This window comes from Sus scrofa, chromosome 7, assembly GCF_054392235.1.
Source record: "Sus scrofa isolate SSC_HxYL_T2T_F1_AM1 chromosome 7, Sscrofa_HxYL_maternal_Yorkshire_Landrace_v2.0, whole genome shotgun sequence".
Classification (NCBI taxonomy): Eukaryota; Metazoa; Chordata; class Mammalia; order Artiodactyla; family Suidae; genus Sus; species Sus scrofa.
Genome location: NC_139389.1, coordinates 108,739,077 through 108,762,367, shown reverse-complemented (window position 1 = coordinate 108,762,367; position 23,291 = coordinate 108,739,077). Strand labels below are relative to the sequence as shown.

Here is a 23,291-nt window from a genome sequence, read left to right as displayed (position 1 = left end):
AAAAAAAGGAGACCCAAGCTCCATGACAGGGGCTCTTGGCTCCTATAGCGCATGCTAGGAGCTAAATGGAACTGGTCCAGATCCCACATGTCATGTGAGAGTCAGCGGGTCCTGGAGCCCACCGTTCGGTGTGCTATGGTAACTCTAGTTGAAGGGAGAAGGACTCCCACTGCCAGAGCCTGATTCTCAGTGTCTCCTTCCATTCTCAGCCCCAGCTTCAACCTGCTCTGGGGTTTACTTTGCAGACCCCTATTTACCGGTAGAAAATGAGAATCCGCTCCCCTTCCAACCTCCTAGTACTATGGTGGGACTCAAGAGCTTGTAAAAAAAAAAAAAAAAAAATAGCCTCATCTACTCAAAATACTCAAAATGAGGATATTCCTATGCTTTTTTTTTTTTTTTTTTTTTTAAGGAAACTGGGGGTTGGGGGGGATAAAGAGCAGCACAGTCAGGGAGACAAAGCATCGGGGAACCCTGGCTGATATCTGAAGATATCAGGTACCCCTCTGGGAGAACCAAGGGGAACACTCACCCATTGAGGCCAATTTGGGGCCAATGTGTCCCATATGCCATCTCATTTTGTCCTCATATGACCTCTATGAGGTGATTCAGCTCCCCCGTTTTGCTAAGGAGAAACCCAAGTCTTTGAGAGGTTAAGTAACTTACTCAACGTTATATAGTTAATAAGAGAGACACTAGGACCAAACCTCAGGCCCACAGTCTTTAAAGCCTGTGCACTTCTAAAATCTCTAAATTGAGAGGTTTAATCTCTTAAGAGCTTGGCGTCTTCGTGTGTAAAATAGGAGGGAAAATGATCTTGCCTTATAGATTTAAGAAAATTAAATTAGATTATATTGGTTAACATCGTTAAAAACCCGGCATGGTGTCTGGTATATAGTAGGCGCTCAATAAGTGCTTTTTGTTTGCTTGTGTTTCTTTTTAGGGCAGATCAATACTAAAACTCAAGGCTTGGGAGCCTTTGGGCTCCAAAATGCTTCAAGGAGACGGAGCACCACCCATCGCTTCTGGGGGAATGCAGGAGTAGGGTGAGGAAAAGGGCTGGGGAAGAGGGCTCGGCTCCAGGAACCAAGGAAGCCTGTTCCAGCTGCGCGCCCCTTGCTCCGCCGCCTCCTCCGGGCTCCCCCGACTTCCCGCCCCGCCCCGCCCCGCCCCCGAGCGGGTCCGGAGTGCCTGGTGGGCTGATTCCGGAGCGTAGAAGGGAGCACGGAGCACGGAGGCGAGAGGGAGGCGGCGGCGGCGGCGGAGGGAGGCGGGGAGGCGGGGGACCCTCCTCGCTGCTCTCCCAAGTCGGCGCAGAGCCGCCTCGGGCCGGGCCGAGGACTGCGCGGCGGCGGCGGGGCCGGGTCAGGATGCGGGGCTCCCGGGACCACGCCGGGCTGGGCGGGCGGCGGCGGCGGCGGCGGGAGGCGGGCGGGAGCTGTCCGCGGTGCTGAAGCGGCGGCGGCGGCGGCGGCGGCGGCGGCAGCAGGGACCCGGGGCCAGGAGGCGAGGCGCCCTTCTGGGAGCTTCACCGAAGCCGCGAGGCGAGGGCGCAGTCGCTCACCGGCTCATGCCCGGCCCCCAAGCCCCGCGGAGGAGGTGGGATTGTCCTCGGCGGGACAGGTAAGGAGCCGTCTGGGGGCTCAGCGGGAGCGCAGAGCTAGGTGCCTCGCTGGTACTGAGCTAGAGGGGGCAGCGGGACCCCTCTCAGGATGGGGGCTCTGACTTCCTGCTGGCAGCCCGACATCGCGCCAAGTCCATTCCTCCCCCTCCCCCTACCGGCTGGAGATGCTGGGAGGGGCCTGAGGGACTGGGGCCCAGACAGGCACCTGAGTACACTGACCCTACACTACCAGGCCTTGACCCTGACCTTAGGCAGCTCTGAGACACCCTTCCCACAAGGAACTGATGAGAGTCTCCTGGACTCCTGGTACCCCAGTCCCCACCAGGGCTCTGCGACATAGGGCAATCTAAGCCAGCTTCACTAAGCTCCCCTCTCCTCCTCCAAGCCTGCTCATCAGGGTGCCTGGGGTGGCTGTGGTCCCCTTGCCTCAAGATTTCTTTGCCCTGGAACTGGCCCTTGGGTCAGGCCCATTTCTCCAGAGAAGGAAGGAGGTACCAGAAGATACCTCAGGTTTTTTCCTACAGCCCTCTCGACTCTCACGGAAGGATGCTGGTTTTGCATCACATTGCTTAGTGCGGTGAGGGCAGAGTGGGGGAACCTGAGTCCCATTTTCTATTATGTGACCGAATACCAGTGACCCTAGACAGAGCCTCCATTCGGAGTGCTCCCTCTTTCTGGCAAGAGTGTGCTGAATGAGCTCATTCAGGCCTGCAAAGTGCTTCCAATTCTTCAGAACAGAGTTCTCTGAGTGGCAGAATGTAGTGATCAAAATAAAACTGCGTAGGGGAGGACTGGCCTGTCGCTGTGGCTGACCACTGCTTTATCCCTAGCCTCTCAACCCAGCACAACTTCCCCACTGCCAGTCATACAAAGAGCACTAGACGAGGAGTTCCTGGCTGGGCACCAACATTTACTGGCTTTAGGCTGGTTATTGAGCTCTCTGAACCTTGATCTCTGCATACAGAAAGTGGGGATAAGGTAGCTGCTCTGTTCACCTCAGAGAACTGCCTAGGAATCAACCAAACAACATCCATGATTGAAGGCTTGTCAACTGTATGTCACCATACAAGCGGGAGCTGCCGTCACTGTCCCCATCCACGAGCCAGGCCTGCTGGCAGAGACCTGATCGTTGCCACACTTACCCCATTTTCTCCTAGTCCAGCCATGGCTCTCTTTGTCCTTGGCCTTCCTGGGGCCCCAGAGTCAGTGGAGCTCAATTTACAAATCTCGGGGAGCCAAAAGGGTTCACTCCCTTTCTAGTCTTCTGTCATCGCCTATAGAAGACAATATAGGGTGAGAGTCTGACTCACTGTTTGTTTGTTTATTTTTTTCCCCAAAATCACAGATCGAGGGAAACAGCTCCTTGAAGGCAAGGATTGTGTTGTTTTCATCTCTTTGCCTTCCTCCACACCTCCCCTCCCCCATAGCACCTGGAAGATAGTAAGGCCTCAGTAATTGGGTGTAAAATAAGAGAATGAAGTTTTAAAATATCTCAGAATAAAAGCATTTGACTAGAAGTCAGGAGCCCGGTGTTCTGGTCCCAGAACTGCCACAGACTGTCTCGGGCAGCTCCTTTCCCCTCTGTGGTCTTCAGTTTTCTCATCTATAAAAGAAGAGGGTTGGGCTAGAGGAGTTTTAAGATTCCGAGCCCTGATGTTTTGCGGGGTTCTCCGAGCGCCATTCTGAGCCCACGAATCCCTCAGTTCTCCTTGAACACAGAAGACCAGCTTCATTAACCTGGTTTAGAGAGTAAGTTAATGTCCTTCCAGTGAAGAGTTGGATTTTATTAATGAAGTGGAAGTGAGCAAAGGAACTAGAAAAGGCCATTTATAATTTCACTGTTTCCTTAAGCTCTCCCTCTCTTCCTTATTTCTCTGAGAAAGCCTTGAGGGTGTACAGAGCCCCTGCCTCTCAGCCAAGAGGCCCGGAAAGCACTCTCCGCACAACATCCCTGCGAGTCACCAAGGGCCAGGGACCCGGTGCTTGGCCATCTCCTCCAGGGACCCTGCCTGACTCTTAAGAAGCCTAGAAGAGAGGACAGTCAGGAAAGATCCATCCCTGGGGAGAGCGTTTTTTTTTTTTAATATATAAGACAAAATGAGCTTCTCTGACAAAAATTTTCCTCAAGCGGCAATGTTCAGAAAAACCTTAGCTAATTGGCACTTGGGTAGAGCTGAGTAAGCCATGCCAACGACCTCCCCGACCTGCCCTGTAAGCGCCCAGCCTGGGTGGGGGAATCAACCCCTCCCCCATGTCAGCACTTTCTGGCTCCCAGCTGTTGGTGCAGCGCTGGCAAGAATCAGCTCTCCAGAGTTAATGGCCAGTCACTAAACCTCGTAACAAAGTGACGGCAACGGTGGCAGCAGAAAGCATAGAAAGGGGCTTTATTTTCTGCAAGACTAGTCTGTGGGGGTGCTGGCCTGCTGCTGGCACTGGAACAATGCACCACCCCTCCTTGTATAGCTGTCTGGGTAGACATCCCCACCCCCAGAGCTGTCAGGGTTCAGGGCACCGCTGGGCACCCAGGCAGATACATCTGGCTTCTCTCCCAACCAGGGAAAACTACCCACTGGCTACTCTTTCTTTCCTCCTCCAGCCCCCTCCCTACTGAGGCTCCTATCCTCACCCCCTTTGCCAGGACTCAAAGAAGAGAGTCAACCCTGGCATGTGATTGGTTGATCTCAGTTATCTGGGGCTGAGGGTGGAGGGGGTGGGTGGCAGGGAGATCTGAGAAAGAGGAAGAGATCAATGTGATAGGGTCATTAAGAAATGATTGTGTGTGTGTGTGTGTGTGTTGGGAAGAAAGAGATTGAAACTGAAATACACACATGTACGCCCCTTCCTCTGGTGATACACATGAAATGACAGAGGCAAAGAATATCTAGATAAATCTGTACATTATTAATTACTTTCAAGTTTAAAAGGCCAATCCATCTGTGCATCCTAGAGGGACTTCCAGCCCTAAAGTACACCACTCCAGGGAGAAAAAGCAGAAGGAACATGCTGCACTTTGGGAAGAAGAAACATCCAGATCTCTAAACCTCTGGCATTTTACAACCTCCTCCCTTCGCATGAGCTCAGTGGACAGCCTGCCTGGAGCAAGGCCCCCTCTGCTGCAAGGCAGGGGACACTAAGGACCGATCTCACCCCCATTCTTTGTATCCAGGTCCTCTCTTCTCTTGCCTTCTCCTTCATTCGCTCTTCCTCCTCCCTGCAGCTGCCACCACCGCTCTGCCCCTCCCAGCCTCACCCCCCTGCCCCACACAAACCAAGCAGGGAGTGAGGGCTTGATGCTCTACTTCTCCATTAGATGTGTTATCTTCCACCATTAGATGCACTATTTGCTTCTAAGTGGTTGGAAATGAGCTGCTTCAGTGGAGAGACAGGTTGTTTCGGCAAGAATACGATTTGATTTCCGCCTGCAAATGGACTAATTTGAGCACTGGTGCCACCATCCCAATCCTCCCAGAAATTTTCACCTTTGTCAGCCACAAACCCAACCCCCAGGTGAGCAGTTTTTGCTCTGAGAGAGGGGCCAGTCCAGCCTGTAGGAGCCCAGGGTAGCAGTGGGTAAAAACAAGGATAGACTGATGTTGCCAGGAAAAGAGCAACTAAGAAGCCTCCCATGGGAGCTGAGAGGTGTTCAAGCTCTTTATCTCTCTTTCTGGATTTCCCCTTCTCACCCTCCATAGGTCCTTCAATCATTCTCAAATCTCTCTCCAGGCCTTACCACTGCCCACAGCTTCAACTCCATACATCCATTTGCTAGGTGCAATGTCTTTCCTTATATCTTGAAGGCACTTCAGAACCAAACTCATGCACTTCTTTCCTCTTCCTTGTATGGGCATGGGTGTGGGTTTCATTTTTCCAGCTTGGTGCTTGGTGGCCCTTTTCAATCTAAATATTCTTTTTTTTTTTTTTTTCCAGCTCAGGAAATACCATCTGATTTTGCTTCTTTATTATTTGTCTCCTCAAGCTGCTCTGTTGTGTCCATCTGACACTCTTATTAGATGGCTGTTGGCCTTCCTGGACTCTCTACCCTGTCTCTTAACTCTCATATCTTCCATCTTTTTGTCTTTTTGCTCTATGTCTTGGGAAATTTCATTAGCTTTTTCTTGTACATTAAAAAGTTAGTCTTTAATTGTGTCCCTTCTATTACCCAGTTTCTCTATTGAAGTTTTGAAAATTTAGACAATTATTCTTTCATTTCCAAAGTACTTTTTTGCTCTTTGATTACTCCTTTTTCATAGTAGCCCATTCTTGTTTCATAGATGCAGTGTCTTCTTCTCTCTGAGGATGTGAATTGAAAAAAATTCTAGAGATCTTTTCTATAACTTGAATGATTTGGGAATCTTATCGGGTCAGTTTTCTATATGTTTAATCTTCCTCTTTTATTTTCATGTATCTGTTTTTCATCATTCTTTGTTGTTCATTTGGACTTATATATTGACTGGCATAGGCAGCTGGTGTGGGTTTCATCTGAGATGGGTAAGTCTGCTTCCCTAACAAGCCTCACCTTGGAAGAGGAATTGTTCTTACCTCTGGTGTTTGGGACGGTAAGTGTCTCTGAACTGATCTCCTCCCCAAGGAATCTCATCTGCTCTTTATCTCCTAGAAATTCCTCTGTGTTTCTGGTCTGCTGATATCATTCTTTTCTGTTTTCCAGTTTTGTTGTGATTTCCTTTTGAAAATATATCTCCTGTCATTTTAATGGAAACTAAAGAGGGAGAAGAGGTGGTAAGTTGTGCTCAGGCTGCTTCCTTGAACGAGTAGCTGCCCCTAGATTGATGTTTTTTTTTGTTGTTTTTTTTTTTTTGTTTTTTTTTTTTTGGCCTAAGTTGGTGGCATCTTCTACTTAGTTGACAAAACCAGAAATCTGGGAGTCACTCTTGTTCCTCCCTCTCCCTGACTTACAGTTAACTGCAAAGTCCTATTCATTTTCCCCTTAACTACTCTCAGGGATGACTCTTCCTCTCCATCCATTTGCCATGGATCAGGTTCAGATCCTCATCCTCTCCCACCTGCATTTTTACAATAGTCTCTCTCTCTTTTTTTTTTCTTTTTACAGCCATTCCTGTGGCATATGGAAGTTTCTGGGCTACGGGTCGAATCAGAGCTGCAGCTGCCAGCCTATACCACAGCCCCAGCAATGCCAGATCCAGCCATATCTGCAACATATCCAGCGATGCTGGATCCTTAACCTACTAAGTGAGGTCAGGGATCGAACCCTCATTCTCACAGACACTGCGTCAGGTTCTTAACCCTCTCAGCCACAAGAGGAACTCCCCAATAGTCTCTTAATAGGACTCCTAGTTTCCATTTTCATACTCCTCAAATCCTGTCCATCCACTGCTGCCACCCAGAGTGTTCTAAAACAGAAGTATGGCCATATCACTTCCTTGCTACAATCATCATTGGCTCCCCAATGCCCAGAGGAATAACCTTCTCTGCAAAGGATAGGAGGCCTTCCCACTTCTCTTGCCTCGTTCCACCAAAGCCAAGTCCCCTGGCTTCCCCTCAGTACCGTAGTGGATTCCCATGCCTCTGTTCTGTTTCCTCTGCTAGAAATGTTCTTCTATCATTGTCTCACTTAATGACTTGTCTTTTTCCTTCAAGACTCAGTTCAGGAGTTCCCTGGTGGCCCAACAGATTAAGGATTTGGCATTGTCACTGCCATGGTTTAGGTCACTGCTGTGACCTGGTTTCAATATCTGGCCTGGGAAATTCTGCATGCTGTGGTGGCCAAAAAAAAGGTCTCAATTCAGATGCTACCTGCTCTGAAAGCCTTTTCCTAGTCCCACCATCACCTCCACTCCTCTCTTAGGACAGGAGTCCCTTATCAGTGCATCTGTAATACTCCAAGTACTGCTAACATAACTAACTCCATGGCATTGAAACTTTCTATTTGCTAATCTGTATTTTCTACCCATCCTCAAAGCAGGTACTACATCTTGTTTATTTTTGCATTCCAAGTACTGCTCTGAGCTGCTTAAGAAATGTTAGTTAGTGATGGAGGATAATGTGAAAAAAAAGAATGTATGTATTTATAACTGGGTCACTTTGATGTACACCAAAAATTGACAGAACATTGTAAATCAAGTATAATAAACAATTGGGGTTCTTTTGCTGTTTTTTTTTTTTTAATTATCTTTTTGCCATTTCTTGGGCCCCTCCCGCGGCATATGGAGGTTCCCAGGCTAGGGGTCTAATTGGAGCTGTAGCTGCCAGCCTATGCCAGGGCCACAGCAACGCGGGATCCGAGCCGTGTCTGTGACCTATACCACAGCTCACGGCAACGCCGGATCGTAAACCCACTGAGCAAGGGCAGGGATCGAACACACAACCTCATGGTTCCTAGTCGGATTCGTTAACCACTGCGCTGCCACGGGAAGTCCCTAAACAATTGTTTTTAAAGAAGGAAATGTTTGTTGGGAGCTCCCTGGTGGCTCAATGAGTTAAAGATCCAGTGTTGTCATTGCTGTGGCTCAGGTCGCTGCTATGCCACAGGTTCAATCCCTGGCCTGGGAACCTCTCACACTATAGGTGTGACAAAAAGAAAGAGAGAAAGAAAAAGAGTTTCCATCGTAGCTCAGTGGTTAACGAATCCAGCTAGGAACCATGAGGTTGCGGGTTCAATCCCTGGCCTCACCCAGCGGGTTAAGGATCCAGCATTGCCATGAGCTGTGTGTAGATCACAGATGCAGCTCAGATCCTGTGAGGGAGTGGCCCTAGAAAAGGCAAAAAGACAAAAAAAAGAAAAAGAAAGAAAGAGAAAGAAATGTTTGTTGTGCATTACTGAATGTGCCTCCACCAGATATGCTCCATCCATCCCACGTCCTGGAAAGTACTTTCTTTTTTTAAATTGAAATATAGATGATTTATAATGTTGTGTTCATTTCAGGTGTATATCAAAGTGACTCAGTTATACATACATATATATCTGTTTTTTCAGATTCTTTTCCCTTCTAGGTTGTTACAAAATATTAATAGACAGTGCTCCACAGTAAGTCCTTGTTGGTTAACTATTTTATATATAGCCGTGTGTGTGTGTCCCTTTGGCAGCCATAAGTTTGTTTTCTATGTTGGAAAGTACTTTCTGAAGGAGGAACCTCAGCCTTCCTAACTCATTCATTCACTAATGCATTCATACATTCATGAGAGCAACTGTTCATGGCATGCCCACTATATGCCAGGCAAGGGGCTGCAAGTACAAAGACAGACAGAGTCCCTGCTCTCAGGAAGCTCCCAAGATCTGGTGAGGGAGAAAGGCACTAATCAACGAATCACACATATATAAATAGAGGCTGTGATAAGCTCTTTGAGAGGAAGAGCTGGAGCCTGGAGAGTAGATAACCAGGCAACCTAAATCTAGGCTGAGGATGTAGGATAACCTCCCTGAGGAAGTGACTTTGGAGCTGAGAGCTGAAGTAGTCTGACGCGAGTGGAGCCAGTGCTTCTGAGAAGCGAGGCTGTGAGGTAAAGGAGAGAGAGGACAGGAGCTGAAAGGGAGAAATGGCACCGAGGAAAGACGTTATCTCTTCCTGCCTAATGACCTCAAAATGTAGTGGCTAAAACAATGGACGTGTTCTTGTATCTCATGACATTGGGGGTCAGATATCTATGCAGGGTTGAGCTAACCCCCTCCATGTGGCATGGACAGAGGTCACTCCGTGGTGTTCAGCAGACAGATGGGCTGGTCTGAAGAATCCAAGATGGCTTCACTCACGTGTCTGGCATCTTGGGGATGACCAGAAGGCCGGGCCCAGCAGGCTCCATTGGCCGGAGCATCACACACTTGCCTCTCCAGCACGGCAGCCTCCGTGTAACTTAGAGCTTAGGGTTCCACCACTGAGATCTAGCGAGCAAGGTGAAAGACACATGGCCTTTTATAACCTGGCCTCTGAAATCTCATAGCACCACTTTCGCTGTGATTAAAGCCATCATAAAGCCACGCAGATGAGAGAGAAGGGACACAGACCCCGGCCGCTCCATGGGAGAATGTCAAAGTATTGGCAGTCAGGTTTTACAGTTGCCACAATTTCTTTTTTAAGCCAAGGAAACGACAATGTGTTTAAGTGCCATTAGGAAGGATCGGGAATTAGGAGCATTTGAAGACCGAGGAGAGAGAAAGGATAATCAATGGTGTTAGCGTCGGAGGCGGCAAACCAAAGCAAAGAAAGCAAAATTCCCCATTTTCCCTCAATTCTGCTCCCCACCCCCAATGCCTGATTCTTTCTCTTTTCACTGTCAGATGCAACAAGCTGCAACCATGACTCCAAGCTGGCTTCGTGGCCCTCTTGATTACGCACCAGAAATCATCAAACCCAGCCCCAAGCTATCTACAAACAGCCACCAAAGTCACAACACTTCACAGTTTATAGAACAGTTTGCATACTATCGGCCTAGAAGACGGTCTCGCACCTATTCTTGCCCCTTAAAGACGGCACCTCTTCCCTTCCCTGGATCGTAATCATTTCTGTTTAATCTTCTGCCCTGCTAGGAAGTTCTGGCTTTTATCTTACAGCTTAGAAGCAATCTCTTTTGTTGCCCTGAGAGATAGTGGTCAGTGGTTAAGCTTCCTTACAATGGCTCTGTAATTATTTGAATCCAGACCTTAAGGTTATCTAGGCAGACACCCCTGGGCTGCTAAATCACCCCAAATCTCTTAATCTTTTCTCCAAACTCCCATTTCCCATTCCCTTCACTAAGGCCTCTGGGTTTAACCCATTCCAGACCGACTCGGGTAGGCTCTGAAAGGCGAAGTAAATGAGAGCCCAGGCTTTGGCGACTCACTTACACCTAATTTTAAATCTAGGATCTGTCGCAGTTCAATCTTGGGCAAGTTACTTAATATTTCTGAGCCTCAGTTTCCTCATCTGATAAATGGGAAATCATAAGAGTCAGCTTCATTGGTTGTTGTACAGTTTTATGAGGGGTTTTGTTGTTGTCATTGTTGTTCTGTCTTTTGTCCTTTTAGGGCAGCACCCACGGCATATGGAGGTTCCCAGGCTTAGGGGTCTAATCGGAGCTGTAGATGCCGGCCTACGCCACAGCCGTAGCAACACCAGATCCAAGCCATGTCTGCCACCAACACCGCAGCTCACAGCAATGCTGGATCCTGAACCCACTGAGCGAGGCCAGGGATTGAACCCACCACCTTATGGTTCCTAGTTGGATTTGTTTCTGCTGCACCATGACAGGAACTCCGGTTGTTGCACAGTTTTGAGATAAAGTATATGAAACACAGGGCTTGTGTGAGGATGCAGTAAGTAGTGGCCATTATAATTTTACATGGTTCTGATAAGGACTAGCCCCATCCCAAGGATGATGACCCAACTCCTGGTCTCACATCACACTGTCCCTGCCCTGCAGTCTCTCTCTCTCTCCCTCTCTCTCTCTTTTTTTTTTTTTTTTTTTGGTCTTTTAAGGGCCACACCTGCATCATATGGAGGTTCCCAGGCTAGGGGACAAAGTGGAGCTACAGCTGCCGGTCTACACCACAGCCATAGCAACACCAGATCTGAGCTGTGTCTGCAGCCTACCCCACAGCTCAAGGCAACACCGGATCCTTAACCCACTGAGCCAGGCCAGGGATCGAACCTGGGTCCTCATGGATTCTAGTCAGATTCATTTCCACTGAGCCACGATGGGAACTCCCCTGTGGTTTCTTTTTATGAGTGTTCTTGGTGCCTCTTCCCAAGCATTTCAGAGCCCTCAAATAGTGCGTGCAACAAACCTCCCCTAAACCCCACTCCCACAGCTAATCCTAGAGGGACTGATGCTGTTCAGGCCAGTATGAGCTCTGATCAGACAGACCTGGATCAAAGGGAGTTCTGCCACGCTCCAGCTGTGTGATCTCAGAAAACCTATTAACATCTCTGAGCTGCAGTCTCCCAACCTTGTGAAAGAAGCTAGATTAAATGAGATACTGCATTGAAGCACTTGGCATGGTTTTCAGAAAAAACAAGCCCTCAAAAAATGGCAGCCAACACATAGTATCACCAGAATGCCGTGACTTGGGAATCAGACTTCCAGGGTTCATGTCCAGCTCACCACTCACCAGCTGTGTGCCTGTGGACGCATAACTTTCTCATGCTTCAAAGTCTTTATCTGTAAAATGGAGATAAGGATTCACGGAGTTACTGTAAGAATTAAATGAGATAATACATCACACTTAGGACAGAGCCTAGAACACAGCAAGAACTTAGTAAGTGCGAGGTGTTCTTATTATTTCATCCTTTAACTTTGAACATTTTAGTATTTTTATATGTAAGGTACGTTGATTAAAAGCATAGAGTTGTGTTGTGTTGTTCTAAAAATCTAGTATCTTTAAAAAAAAAAAATCAGGTTTGTGAGTTCCCCTTGTGGCTCAGCAGGTTAAGAACCCGATTAGTATCCATAAGGATTCTTGTTCAATCCCTGGCCTCACTCAGAGGCTTAAGGATCTGGCATTGCCATGAACTGCAGTGTAGGTCACAGATGCAGCTCGGATCCCACATTGCTGTGGCGTAGGCCAGCAGCTGCAGCTCCAATTTGACCCCTGGCCCAGGAAACTTCCATATACTGCAGGTGTGGCCCTAAAAAAAAAAAAAAAAAAAAAAAAAAAATTAGCTTGAGGTATATAGACAAAAACAGTCACTAATTTGAAGTGTACAATTCAGTGAGTTTTGTGAAATGTGTATAGTCATGTGACTACTACCACAATCAAGTTATGGAACAGTTCCATCACTCCAAAAGTTCTCAAGCCCCTTGGTAGTCTGTCCCCTACCTCTGCCACTCCTGGCCCTTAACAGCCACTGATCTGCTTTCTGTCACTACCGTTTTGCCTTTTCTAGAATTTCATATAAATGGAATAAGACACTATGTGACTCTCTTTGCCTTTTCATGGGCAATTTCACTCTATTTATATTCAATATAATTACTGATATAGTTGAGTCTAAGTCTTACATCTTACTATTTGTTTTCTATTTGTCTCAGCATCTCTATATTCCTTTTTTCTATCTTGCTGCATTTTGGATAAATTCAGTATCGTTATCATTTCATATTACCCATCTATTAGCTTACTGTTACACATTCATTTACTCTTCTTTCAGTGATTATCAGAACAGTGGTTCTTAAGGTGAGTCCCTGGACCAGCCAATTCAACATCACCTGGAAACTGCTAGAAATGAAATTCTCAAGCCCCATCTCAGAATCATAAACTGTGAGGACAGGAGCCAGCACTCTGGGTTTAACAAGTCCTTCAGGTGATGCTGATGCTTGCTAATTTGAGAACGGCAACCTGAGACTTTTGCTTCTGGCAGGCAGCAAGCAAGGCTATATGCAGATCATCTTAATCCAGTTAGGGGCAGGGCTGATTCAAAGTCTGGTTTCAGTCTTCACGAGGGCTGGTCTGTTTCAGGTCTGCTCCTATTCCTAGGGTTAGCCCTAAGGAGGTCTCAATTAAAAACAGGGCAATTTACTGGGGTCCTTCCTCCACAATGGGCCCCAAACTCCAGTTTGTCTTCTGGCCCCAGATCCTACTGGGAGAAGGGGAAAGGGCTGCCAAAGGTCAGGTTCATCTGGCCATGTTTCTCTTTATTCTGGAATCTTGGGCCCTTGACCCTCACATTCTTCCTCCCTTAGTGATTCTTCAATGCCTCCATACCGTTCCCTAGCTTTCCTAGCTAGCACCGGTGGGTTTGGTGTGACCCAGGTGGTCCACAACTGCTGGAGAGGAAGCCCCCTGCTCTATTGTTATTCTCCCACTAGAATTATAGAGTCAAAAATGAGCAGTTGGAACAGTTCAGTTCCTGGCAAGTGGCAAAAATCTCCATAAGTGTGAGTTATTCTTCTCCCAATAGAATCCCAGGGTCATGTTGAGCTGAGCTGTTAAAAATCAACCCCTTCTCTTCTTTCCATATGTTTTATAGATAAGCCAACTGATGTCATACGTATGACTGGACTCCAGTGGGAGGCTGTATTCAGACTCCAGTGGATTCCTGGAGGGTTTCCTGTCCCTAGTCTGGGAGGTGGTGATGTGCCCTCCTTCCCAAAATTAGGATGTGGGAAACCTTAGGGCCCAGCTCAGTTCTCAGCTCAAAAGGAAACAAGCCAGGGACTGTGGCCTCACAGGTCCATCTTTCTCCCTCTCCTCTTGTGGGGCCCAGACCCTCAACCATGAGGGCACATCTGGAATAATCTTCTTACCTTCAGAATCCCAGACATCTCATGTCTTTCCTCTGGAGCAGCATGCACGCGTGCACACACACGCACACGCACGCTCACCAGCAAGCAGCACATGTACACAGTACCACACACAGTCTGGAAGGACACAGCCCAGGTGAGACCAGGCAGCAGAGGTGGAGATGAAAATTTCTCTGCTTTGAGTGTTGGTCCCTTATTCCAGGGAACAGAGACAAACAGCCCTGAGCAACAGACCAAAGGCTCAGCCCAGGCCAAGGGTAGGCTGCTGGCCAGGACTTGGTGCTGGGTCCCCAGGGTCAGCTCAGGGAACTCCTGTGTGACCCTGGCAGGATATGGAAAGAACATGACCTGTTAAAGAACCATGGCCCTTGGCTGGACAGTGAGCAGCCCCGGACTTGGTTGCTTTATGGAAGTGGAGGTTTGGGTGTGAATAGGTGCTTGTGTGTGTGTGTGTGTGTGCATGTTGTGCATGAATGTGCATGTGTGTGTGTTGTGTGCCTGTCTGTGCATATCGGAGGGGGGCAGGTTTTGATGCTGTGCTCAGCCTCCGATCCCAGAAGGAACGCCCCAGCCTAGGGAGGCTTTAAACTGATTTTAGATGATTTAGCTCAGAAGAAATTATTAATTTTTTGCTGGTTTAAAAGTAGTGCATGCTCATCGTAAAAAAATGAATGTGGAAAACAGAAAAAAACATAGTGTAAAAAAAAAAAAATGAAAAGCACCTGTGCTCCCACCCCCGGAGCGAATCACTGTTGACATTTTGGTGGAGTTAAGATTACATGCTCATACAGTGTTCTTCCTTCTCACTGAATCTGCAGAGAGCATTTTCTCATGTTATTCCTCTTTGCAAACCTGTTTGAAGGCCTTGAACTCTGTGCTGTTGCACCATAATTTATTTAATTTGTCCCCGATTGTCAGACATTAGGATGGTTTCCAACTTGTCCCTATTGTGGAAAACCCAGGATCGTACATCTTTGTACGTGAAGTGTTGAGAACTTCTGCCTAAAGGCACCATCAGGCTTGGGTGTATTTGTGGGGAGGGGGCGGGGATCCAGGAAAGGCTGTGTGGCTTGAGTTTCAGAGGCTCAGCTGAATGAACTTTGATAAAGAGAGGGTGGCTGGCAGGAGCAAGGGCATGAGCTGGGACACAGCCACCCCTGCCTGCCCTGGATGAGTGCCCTGCAAATGCCCCCAAAGGCTCCAGAGCTCCAGGACCCAATTCCCAGACACAAGCACCCCTCCTTTCCTTCTGGGGGATCAGAGCTGGGCCTCCTGATGAGGCAGGCATAGAACAGGAGTGAATTTGATGCATTAATCTGTCCTGAGAGCCCTAGGGCTGGTCCCCCCAATCCTACTCCCTCAGAAAGGCCCCTCTGCCCACACGGATGGAAGACCAGGGGATGGGAGAAATGAGAGGGGGAGGGGCAGGGGGCGGGGTGGTAGAGGGGCGGGGCTGGGAGAGGAGCAGCCCAGGGGCAATTGAGAAGCCAGGCAAGGACTCCATGACTCCACTGCACATCTAGCAAATAGACGTGGTCTGGGTGGGGTTACTTGGGGGTTTTGGCTGCACTCGTGGCATGGGGAAGTGCCTGGGATTGAACCTGCACCAGGGTAGTGACCTGAGCCACAGCATTGACAATGCTGGATCCTTAACACACTGAGCCACCAGGGAACTCTGTGAATACATATTTGACTTTCTTTTGCCTCCCTCAACCTGCTGGGGGCGCCATGGTGGGGAAGGTGATGACTGCACTCCCTGGGCTCTGAGTGTGCCCATTTATCCCTAGCTATTGAAAGAGGGCAGGAGTTCCCATTGTGGCACAGTGGTTAATGAACCGGACTAGGAGCCCTGAGGTTGTGGGTTCGATCCCTGGCCTCGCTCAGTGGGTTAAGGATATGGTGTTGCTGTGAGCTGTGGTATAGGTCATAGACGCCGGATCCCGCGTTGCTGTAGCTCTGGCTTAGGTGGGTGGCTACAGCTCCAATTCAACCCCTAGCCTGGGAACCTCCATATGCCACGGGAAGCAACCCTAGAAAAGGCAAAAAGACAAAAACATAAAATAAAAGAAAGAGGGCAGTGGAATTCCCCTTGTAGCTCAGTGGGTTAAGAACCTGACTAGCATCCATGAGGATGCAGGTTCAATCCCTGGCCTCACTCAGTGGATTAAGGATCCAGCATTGCTGCAAGCTTCAGTGTAGGTTATAGATGCAGCTCAGATCCCACATTACTGTGGCGGTGACCTTCCAGCAGCTGCAGCTTCAATTTGACCCCTAGCCTGGGAACTTCCATATGCCGCAGCTGTGGCCATAAAAAGACAAAAAAAGAAAGAAAGAGGGCAAGGAGTTGGGGGGATTTCACTTTTGTGGGGCTCCCTGAAGCTATGGGATCATGGTATATTAGTGCCCCCATCAATCAGTGGCATTTAATCCCATTCCTCTTGTTACAGAAGCGCCAGGACAAAAAGCTAGTGGGGGTAGATCTGGAATAGAAACTCAGTGTACCTGACTCTGAATCCATGGGCCCACGTCCTTCAGTGCCACATCTGTGGATCACATCTGCTGGCAGTGGGGAGGCTGTGGCAGGGGCTCAGAAACTGCCACTGGGCGTTAGAGAGCCCAGCCCTGCTGGGAATCTGCCCAGAGGAACCCAGGCATGAGCTTGGCCCTGGGAGGCCTCTGCCTTGGGTGCCCAGCCCTCACCTGCAGGAAGGAGCTCCTCCACATCCGCTCATCTAAGATCATGTTTGACCCCTGGAGAGGAAGGCGGAGGGAGAAGTAGGGAGGCCCAGCATTTGTGAGCAACCCCAGAAAATAGTGGCCCAAGCTCTCCCCACTCCCCAGCCTGCTGGCTCTGCCTGTGGAGAAGCTTCTGCCACAGCTGCTTAATGTACCAACAGGGCCTCCGGCACCTGGCTGTCCAGGGTCTCCAGCATCATCTGTGCCCTTCCTGGGTGAAGAGTTGGTCACTTGGACCACATGTTCTTCTTTGTGCCCCTCCCGGATTCTCTCTTAGACAGTCTTGGAGCCCCTGCCCCAAGGTCACACCTCTGAGCCACGGGCAGACCCGCCTCACCCCTTTGCCCCCAGGCAGGCAATGGCCCACCCTCCGTCCTCATGGCCCAGTCAGGGGAGCCTGGCCCCCCAGACACTCCCTCACTGCCCTTCCCTAGTCCGGCCTGGCCCCCTCCTCCCATCTCTTGGTCCCACTCCCTGGGCGTTATTTCTGGGGCCATTTCTCTGTTTTCAAGTTTCTCCAAGGACCAGCTTTCTAGAATCCAGCCACTTCTCCTGAGGCAAAGGAAGAGATGGCCTTTGCCAGGCTTTGGCTGTAAAGACTTGGTGGGGAGTGGGACTGGGGGGCATAAACCCAGCTCTGAGGACTGAAATATCTCCCCACTTTTCCCTTTACCACTAGCAGGGCGCCTGATAGAGGCCAGAGATGGCCCTGGCCAGAGACGGGGGAGAAGACAGGTTCCAATGCCCAGGAATAACCACAGGAACCCCTCCCACTTATAATCCACAATGTCCTTGCATCTCGGCCATCTCTTTGGATCCTCAAAACAACCTTGTGGGGTGGGCAGGGGTATCATCTGCATTTTACAGATGAGGAAACTCAGAAGGTATGAAAATTTGCTCAAAGTATCATGGCCAAGATTAACTCTCCAGGGAGGTCCCATCATGGCTCAGCGGTTAACGAACGTAACTAGCATCCATGAGGAGGCAGGTTCAATCCCTGGCCTTGCTCAGTGGGTTAAGGACTCAGCGCTTCCGTGAGCTGTGGTGTAGGTTGCAGACGTGGCTTGGATCCCGCATTGCTGTGGCTGTGGCGCAGGCCAGCGGCTATAGCTCCAATTGGACCCCTAGCCTGAGAACCTCCATAAGCCATGGGTGTGGCCCTAAAAAGACAAAAAGTAAAAAAAAAAAAAAAAAGAAAAAAAGACTGACTCGCCAACCTCCAGATTATAAATTCAGGGCAAGACAGCACCTTGTCCCCTACCTGCTTCATGATGTACCTGGGAGAGGCACAGAGGGGCTCCTGAGGCCACCTGGCCTGCCCTCCATCTCTCTCCAGACCCCACTTCTACCTGCCACACCCCAGAGTGTGTGCGGATTTGTTATGGACACTCAAAGCCTGCCTTTTCCTCCTTCAGCCAGTCTGAGCAACCATCATGTGCCCTTCCCAAGTGCACAGTAGGTATGCAGGACTGGCTGAAAGAGGAAGAGGTGGCCCTTGAGTGTGTCTACCCTTCTGGCTGGGATGTATGAGTCCAGACCTCAGCACCCAAGAAGCCCCACCCCAAATGCCACCCTGTGCCTTAGAGGGGAGATTGGCCTGAGGTGCATGCCCCTAAGACCACACCCGAGAGAAGCTCTGCCCCCAGGAAGCGCGTGAGCATGTGAATTAAGCCTGGTCCCACCCAACCCTGGAACAAATCCTCCCTCAACCCAATATCCTGTCAGTACCTCCCAAGGCCCACCCCCTTTTCTCCACCTCCCCGTGGTAGGGTCCAAGGGTCCTCAGCTTACCTGAAACCAAGGCAAAGCCTCCTCTCAGTGTCACAGCCCACCCTCTCCAAGCCACTCCCCACACACTGCCAGGAGGAAGCCTTCAGGACCCAAATCTGACCTCTCACCCCTTGTAAGACTCCCGGAGACCCCTTAGACCTAAACAGGGCTACACATTTTGGCCCCCACGTCCATCTCACACGTTCTCTATACCCTGAGCCACGCCAGCCTTCTCCCAGGCTCTCAGACATACCATCCTTTATCCCGCTTGAAATGTGTCCCCCCTCCCCTCACCTTGTCAACATCTTCCTTCAGATCTCAGCTCCAAAGCCTCGACGGTGCCTCTGTATCTCTTCCATCCATTGTATGTACCTGCACCCTCTGCTGTCCTTCTCCTTCAGGGTAGGCGTCTCCTCCACCAGACTGCAAGCTCCGGGAAGACAAAGTGGGCATCCTTCTCCCCGTCCCTGCTTCCTGGCTTTCTCACCATCGCATCCCCAGTATCTGTACGGTGCCTGGCTGTCGCTGATGCTCGGTAACCCTGTGTTGAATGGATAAACAATTGAGCCAACTCTATGAGGTAACTACTGGGCTATCCCTGATTTGCAAACAAAGAAACAGAGGCTCTAAGAGGCTGAGCAGCCAGCTTAAGGCCCCGGAGCCGGCCTGTGATAAAGCCGGGGTCCGAAGCAAGTTAGGTACAGAGTCTGTGCTTTTCACCACTTCCGGCCCTGCATCCAGCACACCCGGATCAGTGTACATCTGTCCTGCTCTCCCAGCAGGCTCTCTGAGGACGGCTCAGCTGGCCACCAAGTCCAAGGGCTCGGGGGCTTCCCTCCCTGGAGCTGCCACCAGAGCCATGGAGAGTCTGAGTGAGCTACAGAACCCACTGCTCCCTCGGAACCCCGCGCACCTCCAAGGCCCCTACCCTTTCCCCGAGGCTTCTCCCGCCTGGCCATGCAGAGAGAAGATCTATTCCTACCTCCTGGGGGGTGCTGGCCCCGCTCACGCCCACCAGCTCCTGGACCCAGGGTCCCTGCAGCTGGCCGTGGAGGCCTGGTACAGGCCCAATGGCCTCCTGGGGAGGGACAAGGTCAAGGAGCCCAGAGTGGGCAGCTGTGAGACCAGCTTCACAGAGAGCAGGGAGCCCCTGGCTGGGCCTACGGAGCGGCCCACAGAACCCAGCGAAGCCGAAGAGGATGTCACCATCCAGACTGTGTCCTACGGGGTTCAAGAGGAGCTCCAAGGCCAGGAGGACGACCAGGAGGAGGAGGAGGTGAGTGCACATGTTTAAAATGCAGGTTCTTGCGCCTTGCTCAGTGGATTAAGGATCTGGGTTGCCACAAGCTGCGGTGTAGGTTGTAGACGCAGCTCAGATCTGGCATTGCTGTGGCTGTGGTGCAGGCCAGCAGCTGTAGCTCCCATTTGACCCTTAGCCTGGGAACCTCTATATGCCACAGGTGCAGCCTTAAAAAGAAAAAAAAAAAAAAAAAAAAAAAATGCAGGTTCTTGGAGTTCCCTTGTGGCACAGGGAGTTAAGGATACAGAGTTGTCACTGCTGTGGCTGAGGTAACTTTTTTAGTAAGTTTTTTAAAATGCACGTTCTCAGGCCCACCTCCAGGTGTTGAGATTCCATAGGCCTAGCTTGGGGCCAGGGAATCTGTATGTGACCAAGAAAATGCACTTCTGACACAGATATTGTCCACACTTTGAGAAACACTAGCTTAGGTGACTAATTCTTTTAAAATATTTATTGCATTAGGATCTTTTTTTTTTTTTTTTTTTTTTTTTTGTCTTATTGTCCTTTTTAGGGCTGCACTCATGGCATATGGAGGTTCCCAGGCTAGGAGTCAAATCAGAGTTGTAGCCGCCGGCCTACACCATAGCCACAGCAACGCTGGATCCAAGCCACATCTGCGACCTACACCACAGCTCACGGCAAGGCCGGATCCCCAACCCACTGAGCGAGGCCAGGGATCAAACCTGCAACATGATGGACACTGGTGGGATTAATTACCACTGACCCACAACAGGAATTCCAGTTCTTATTTTCTTAATTCTATAAGCAATTTAAACTCAATACAGAAAACCACTCAGAGATAACTATTATTTTAGTGGATGATCTTGTCTTTTTTATTCATATTTTTTCCAACCCTACTCCCCCAAAGAGATCTCACTATACACAGTTCTGTAAGAGAATTGTCCCTATATTTCGAACTAAAACATATTTCAGTGCTGTTCCATGTAATTTAACATTTTTCTACAAAGCGGTTTTTCAGAGTTGCATAGTATCCCATTGTAAGTTCTTACATCACTTAGTAACTCAATCTCTTGGTCACTGGATGTTGACATTGTTTCTAATCTTTCACAATGACGATCCTATGATGAAGATTCCAGTACAGATACACTTGTCTCCTAGCGATAAGTTACTGAGGGTGGCATCATTGGGCCATGGTCAAGGCTTTTGGTAAGAGTGTGCCAAACCCAACCCACACTCCCACCAATAGAAGATGAGATGACCTGTTGCCCCCCATCACTGCCAATGGGTGATCCTGGGCAAGGTCACAAGAGCCCACTTGTGTTTTGCAGAGTGATGCAACCTCGACAGAGAGTGAAAGCGAGGACAACTTCCTTACGCTGCCTCCCAGGGACCACCTGGGTCTCTCTATCTTCTCCATGCTCTGCTGCTTCTGGCCACTGGGCATCGCCGCCTTCTACTTCTCCCAGGGGGTAAGAGCCTATGGGGCCCAGGGCTTCTGATCTGGCCACCCCCTCCCCTGGGGGGCCCTGAGGGCCAGGGCCTGGCGGGTGGGGGCTGTTTGGCTGGGCCTGGAGATGCTCCCTTTCATCAGCGCCTCTCTCTCCCTAGACCAGCAAGGCCATCTCCAAGGGAGACTTCCGCCTGGCCAGCACCACCTCCCGCCGGGCGCTCTTCCTGGCCACACTCTCCATCGCCGTGGGGGCCGGGATCTATGTGGCTGTGGTGGTGGCCCTGGCAGCTTACATGTCCCAGACAGGCCATGGCTAGTGGCCAGGAAGGCCTGGTGTCCTGACTCCCCTGCTCTGCCTGGGGAGGCAGTGGGGGCTCAGGGTAGTGGACTCTGGGGAATCCTGGCCCCTGAAGACAACCCATGAGGGTGGCTTGTCAAGAGGAGGCGTCCCAGGCTGCCACCTGCGGAGCACAACCTTCACTTCTTGCCCATTGCAACCAGCCCACAGCAGGGCCGGGGGCGTCCCGCTGCAGCCCAGGCTGTGCTAGGAAGCAGGAAAGGGTAGGGCTCCCCGCCAGGCCATCCAGCCCACCTCTGCCTGGGAGCTGCCTCCGTTCTGCTCCTCCCTAAAGGGTCTCCTGCCCTCCAAGCAGCCCCCTACCCAGCTCTGCTAACCTCTCCAGGAGAAAGAGCAGATCACAGGGCGAGAATGGGATGCCAGGGGACAGAGGAGCTGACCCAGTCCTTTCAGCCACAAGAGTCTCCACCTGGGGACACCTTGAACTTCCCCTTCTCCACTCTCTGGCCCGTGATGTCCAGACCTCGGCCAGACAAGACGGAAATACATGGAGACAGAACGACCCCTGGGTCTTTCTGGTTCTGGAGGGTGCTTACCTCTCCCGGGGAGCTTGTGAGACAGTGCGGATTCTAGGCAGAGAAGAGGGGTCTCAGGTGTGTTAACTCTGTCCTCAGGGCAGGTTCTAGAGCTTCTCTGTGCAGGAACAAAAGGCAGATGCAATGACAGAGAGCCTGGAGGACCCTGAAATGTTGTTGGACCACTCAGGGCCCCCCATGCTGCCCCTTCCCTGCCCACATCATCCTTTTCTGGGCTCCTCTTGGAGGGCTCTGGGCTGGCACCATCCCAGGTAGATAGAGAGTGAGTGCCATCAGGCCAGCAGCCACTGAGTGAGCACAGGATCCTAGGTCCGGCCTTTGGGGGAAGTAGCGAGGAGACCTTGAGTAGTGAGGAGACGGGCATAGGGCTGAGGTGGCAGCTGAGTAACCCAAGAAGGCTTCCTAGAGGAGGTGAGCAAGATCCAGATGGATGAGGAGACTGTATTTAAGGGATAGTAATGGATAATCCTTACTATTCATGAGCAGAGATGTGGCAGGAGCCTCCCAAAGGGGGCTCAAAGCTGTTTGGGTTATGCCTAGACTATCCAGACTGGAGCCAAACTGAGGGCTCCACCAACGCAAAGAAGAAGGTTAGGCCTGGCTCTCAAAGGCCAGTCATGTTTTCCCACCTCTGAAAGCTAGGGGGTCAGGGATGGACCCCTGGTCAGCCTTGGAGCTTCTTCACCGGCACACCCCCCCACCTCTCTCAGAGCTGCTGCCAACACCCTCAGCCGCTAGAGAACATCCAGAATTTTTAGAGACATTCAGACAGGCAGGGGGAAGCACACTGGGAGGGCAGGCCTGTCAGGGTTCAAGCTCTAGGACCTCACTGTGCATGATTTTGGGGACTGATCATTCCCAGGGCTGCATCCAGAGCTCGGGGCTATGGATCTACCACCTTGTCCCACCATCCTCCTAACCCCAGGCGTTACCCAGTCCTCCGCCCACTGCATCCCCTGCAGTCTCCCAGGCCCCGGATCAGCAGTTTTAATGTCCCATTATTGTATATATTTATCCTTGTAATAAACATTTCTGTAACACCTGGTGCCCTCTGGGCCTCTTACTGGCCTCGCCTGCCTCCACCTTGGCCTGTGTCCCATTCTTCCCCAAGGCTGATCTCCACCCCCAGATCTATAGCTCCAGGCCCCTAGCAGCCTTCCCAAGAGGACATGCCCACATCCGTGCCTTAGGAGGAGGGCCGGGTGCTCTGGCTTGGAGGGCTTCTCTGCTTGGAGTAGCCTGGATGCAAAGCACTGGCAAGCTGACTCTGCAAGACAAGAAGAGAAGCCCTTCTGGATGTGAGAGCCTTAGAGGTCAGGAGGAAGGGCTCAAGGGTCCATTGATCTGCCTGGAGCTACCAAGGATGGACA

The 23,291-nt window shown here is 50.4% G+C and overlaps 1 protein-coding gene across 3 annotated transcripts; it reads left to right on the top strand.

The window, feature by feature from the left end:
* Positions 1-1,466: 1,466 nt before the first annotated feature.
* On the top strand, positions 1,467-22,961 carry SYNDIG1L (synapse differentiation inducing 1 like). 3 transcript variants are annotated; one of them, XM_003128664.5, is made up of 4 exons: positions 1,467-1,623; positions 18,718-19,592; positions 20,906-21,046; positions 21,186-22,961. In XM_003128664.5, exons 2-4 carry the CDS (start codon positions 18,867-18,869, stop codon positions 21,342-21,344), a joined length of 1,026 nt encoding a protein of 341 aa, XP_003128712.4. In that variant the 5' UTR covers positions 1,467-1,623; positions 18,718-18,866; the 3' UTR covers positions 21,345-22,961. The 3 variants fall into 3 exon arrangements, with proteins under 3 accessions (XP_003128712.4, XP_084823171.1, XP_084823172.1); XM_084967045.1 differs by lacking the exon at positions 1,467-1,623 and adding an exon at positions 10,191-10,729 and having other exon boundaries at positions 17,558-19,592; XM_084967046.1 differs by lacking the exon at positions 1,467-1,623 and having other exon boundaries at positions 18,718-18,896; positions 19,096-19,592.
* The last annotated feature ends 330 nt before the right edge of the window (positions 22,962-23,291 follow it).

Coding starts and splice junctions, on each gene's coding strand:
- SYNDIG1L (XM_003128664.5), top strand. CDS start 18,867: ATGGATAAACAATTGAGCCAACTCTATGAGGTAACTACTGGGCTATCC. Junction 19,593..20,905: donor ACGACCAGGAGGAGGAGGAG/GTGAGTGCACAT, acceptor TGTGTTTTGCAG/AGTGATGCAACCTCGACAGA. Junction 21,047..21,185: donor CCTTCTACTTCTCCCAGGGG/GTAAGAGCCTAT, acceptor CTCTCTCCCTAG/ACCAGCAAGGCCATCTCCAA.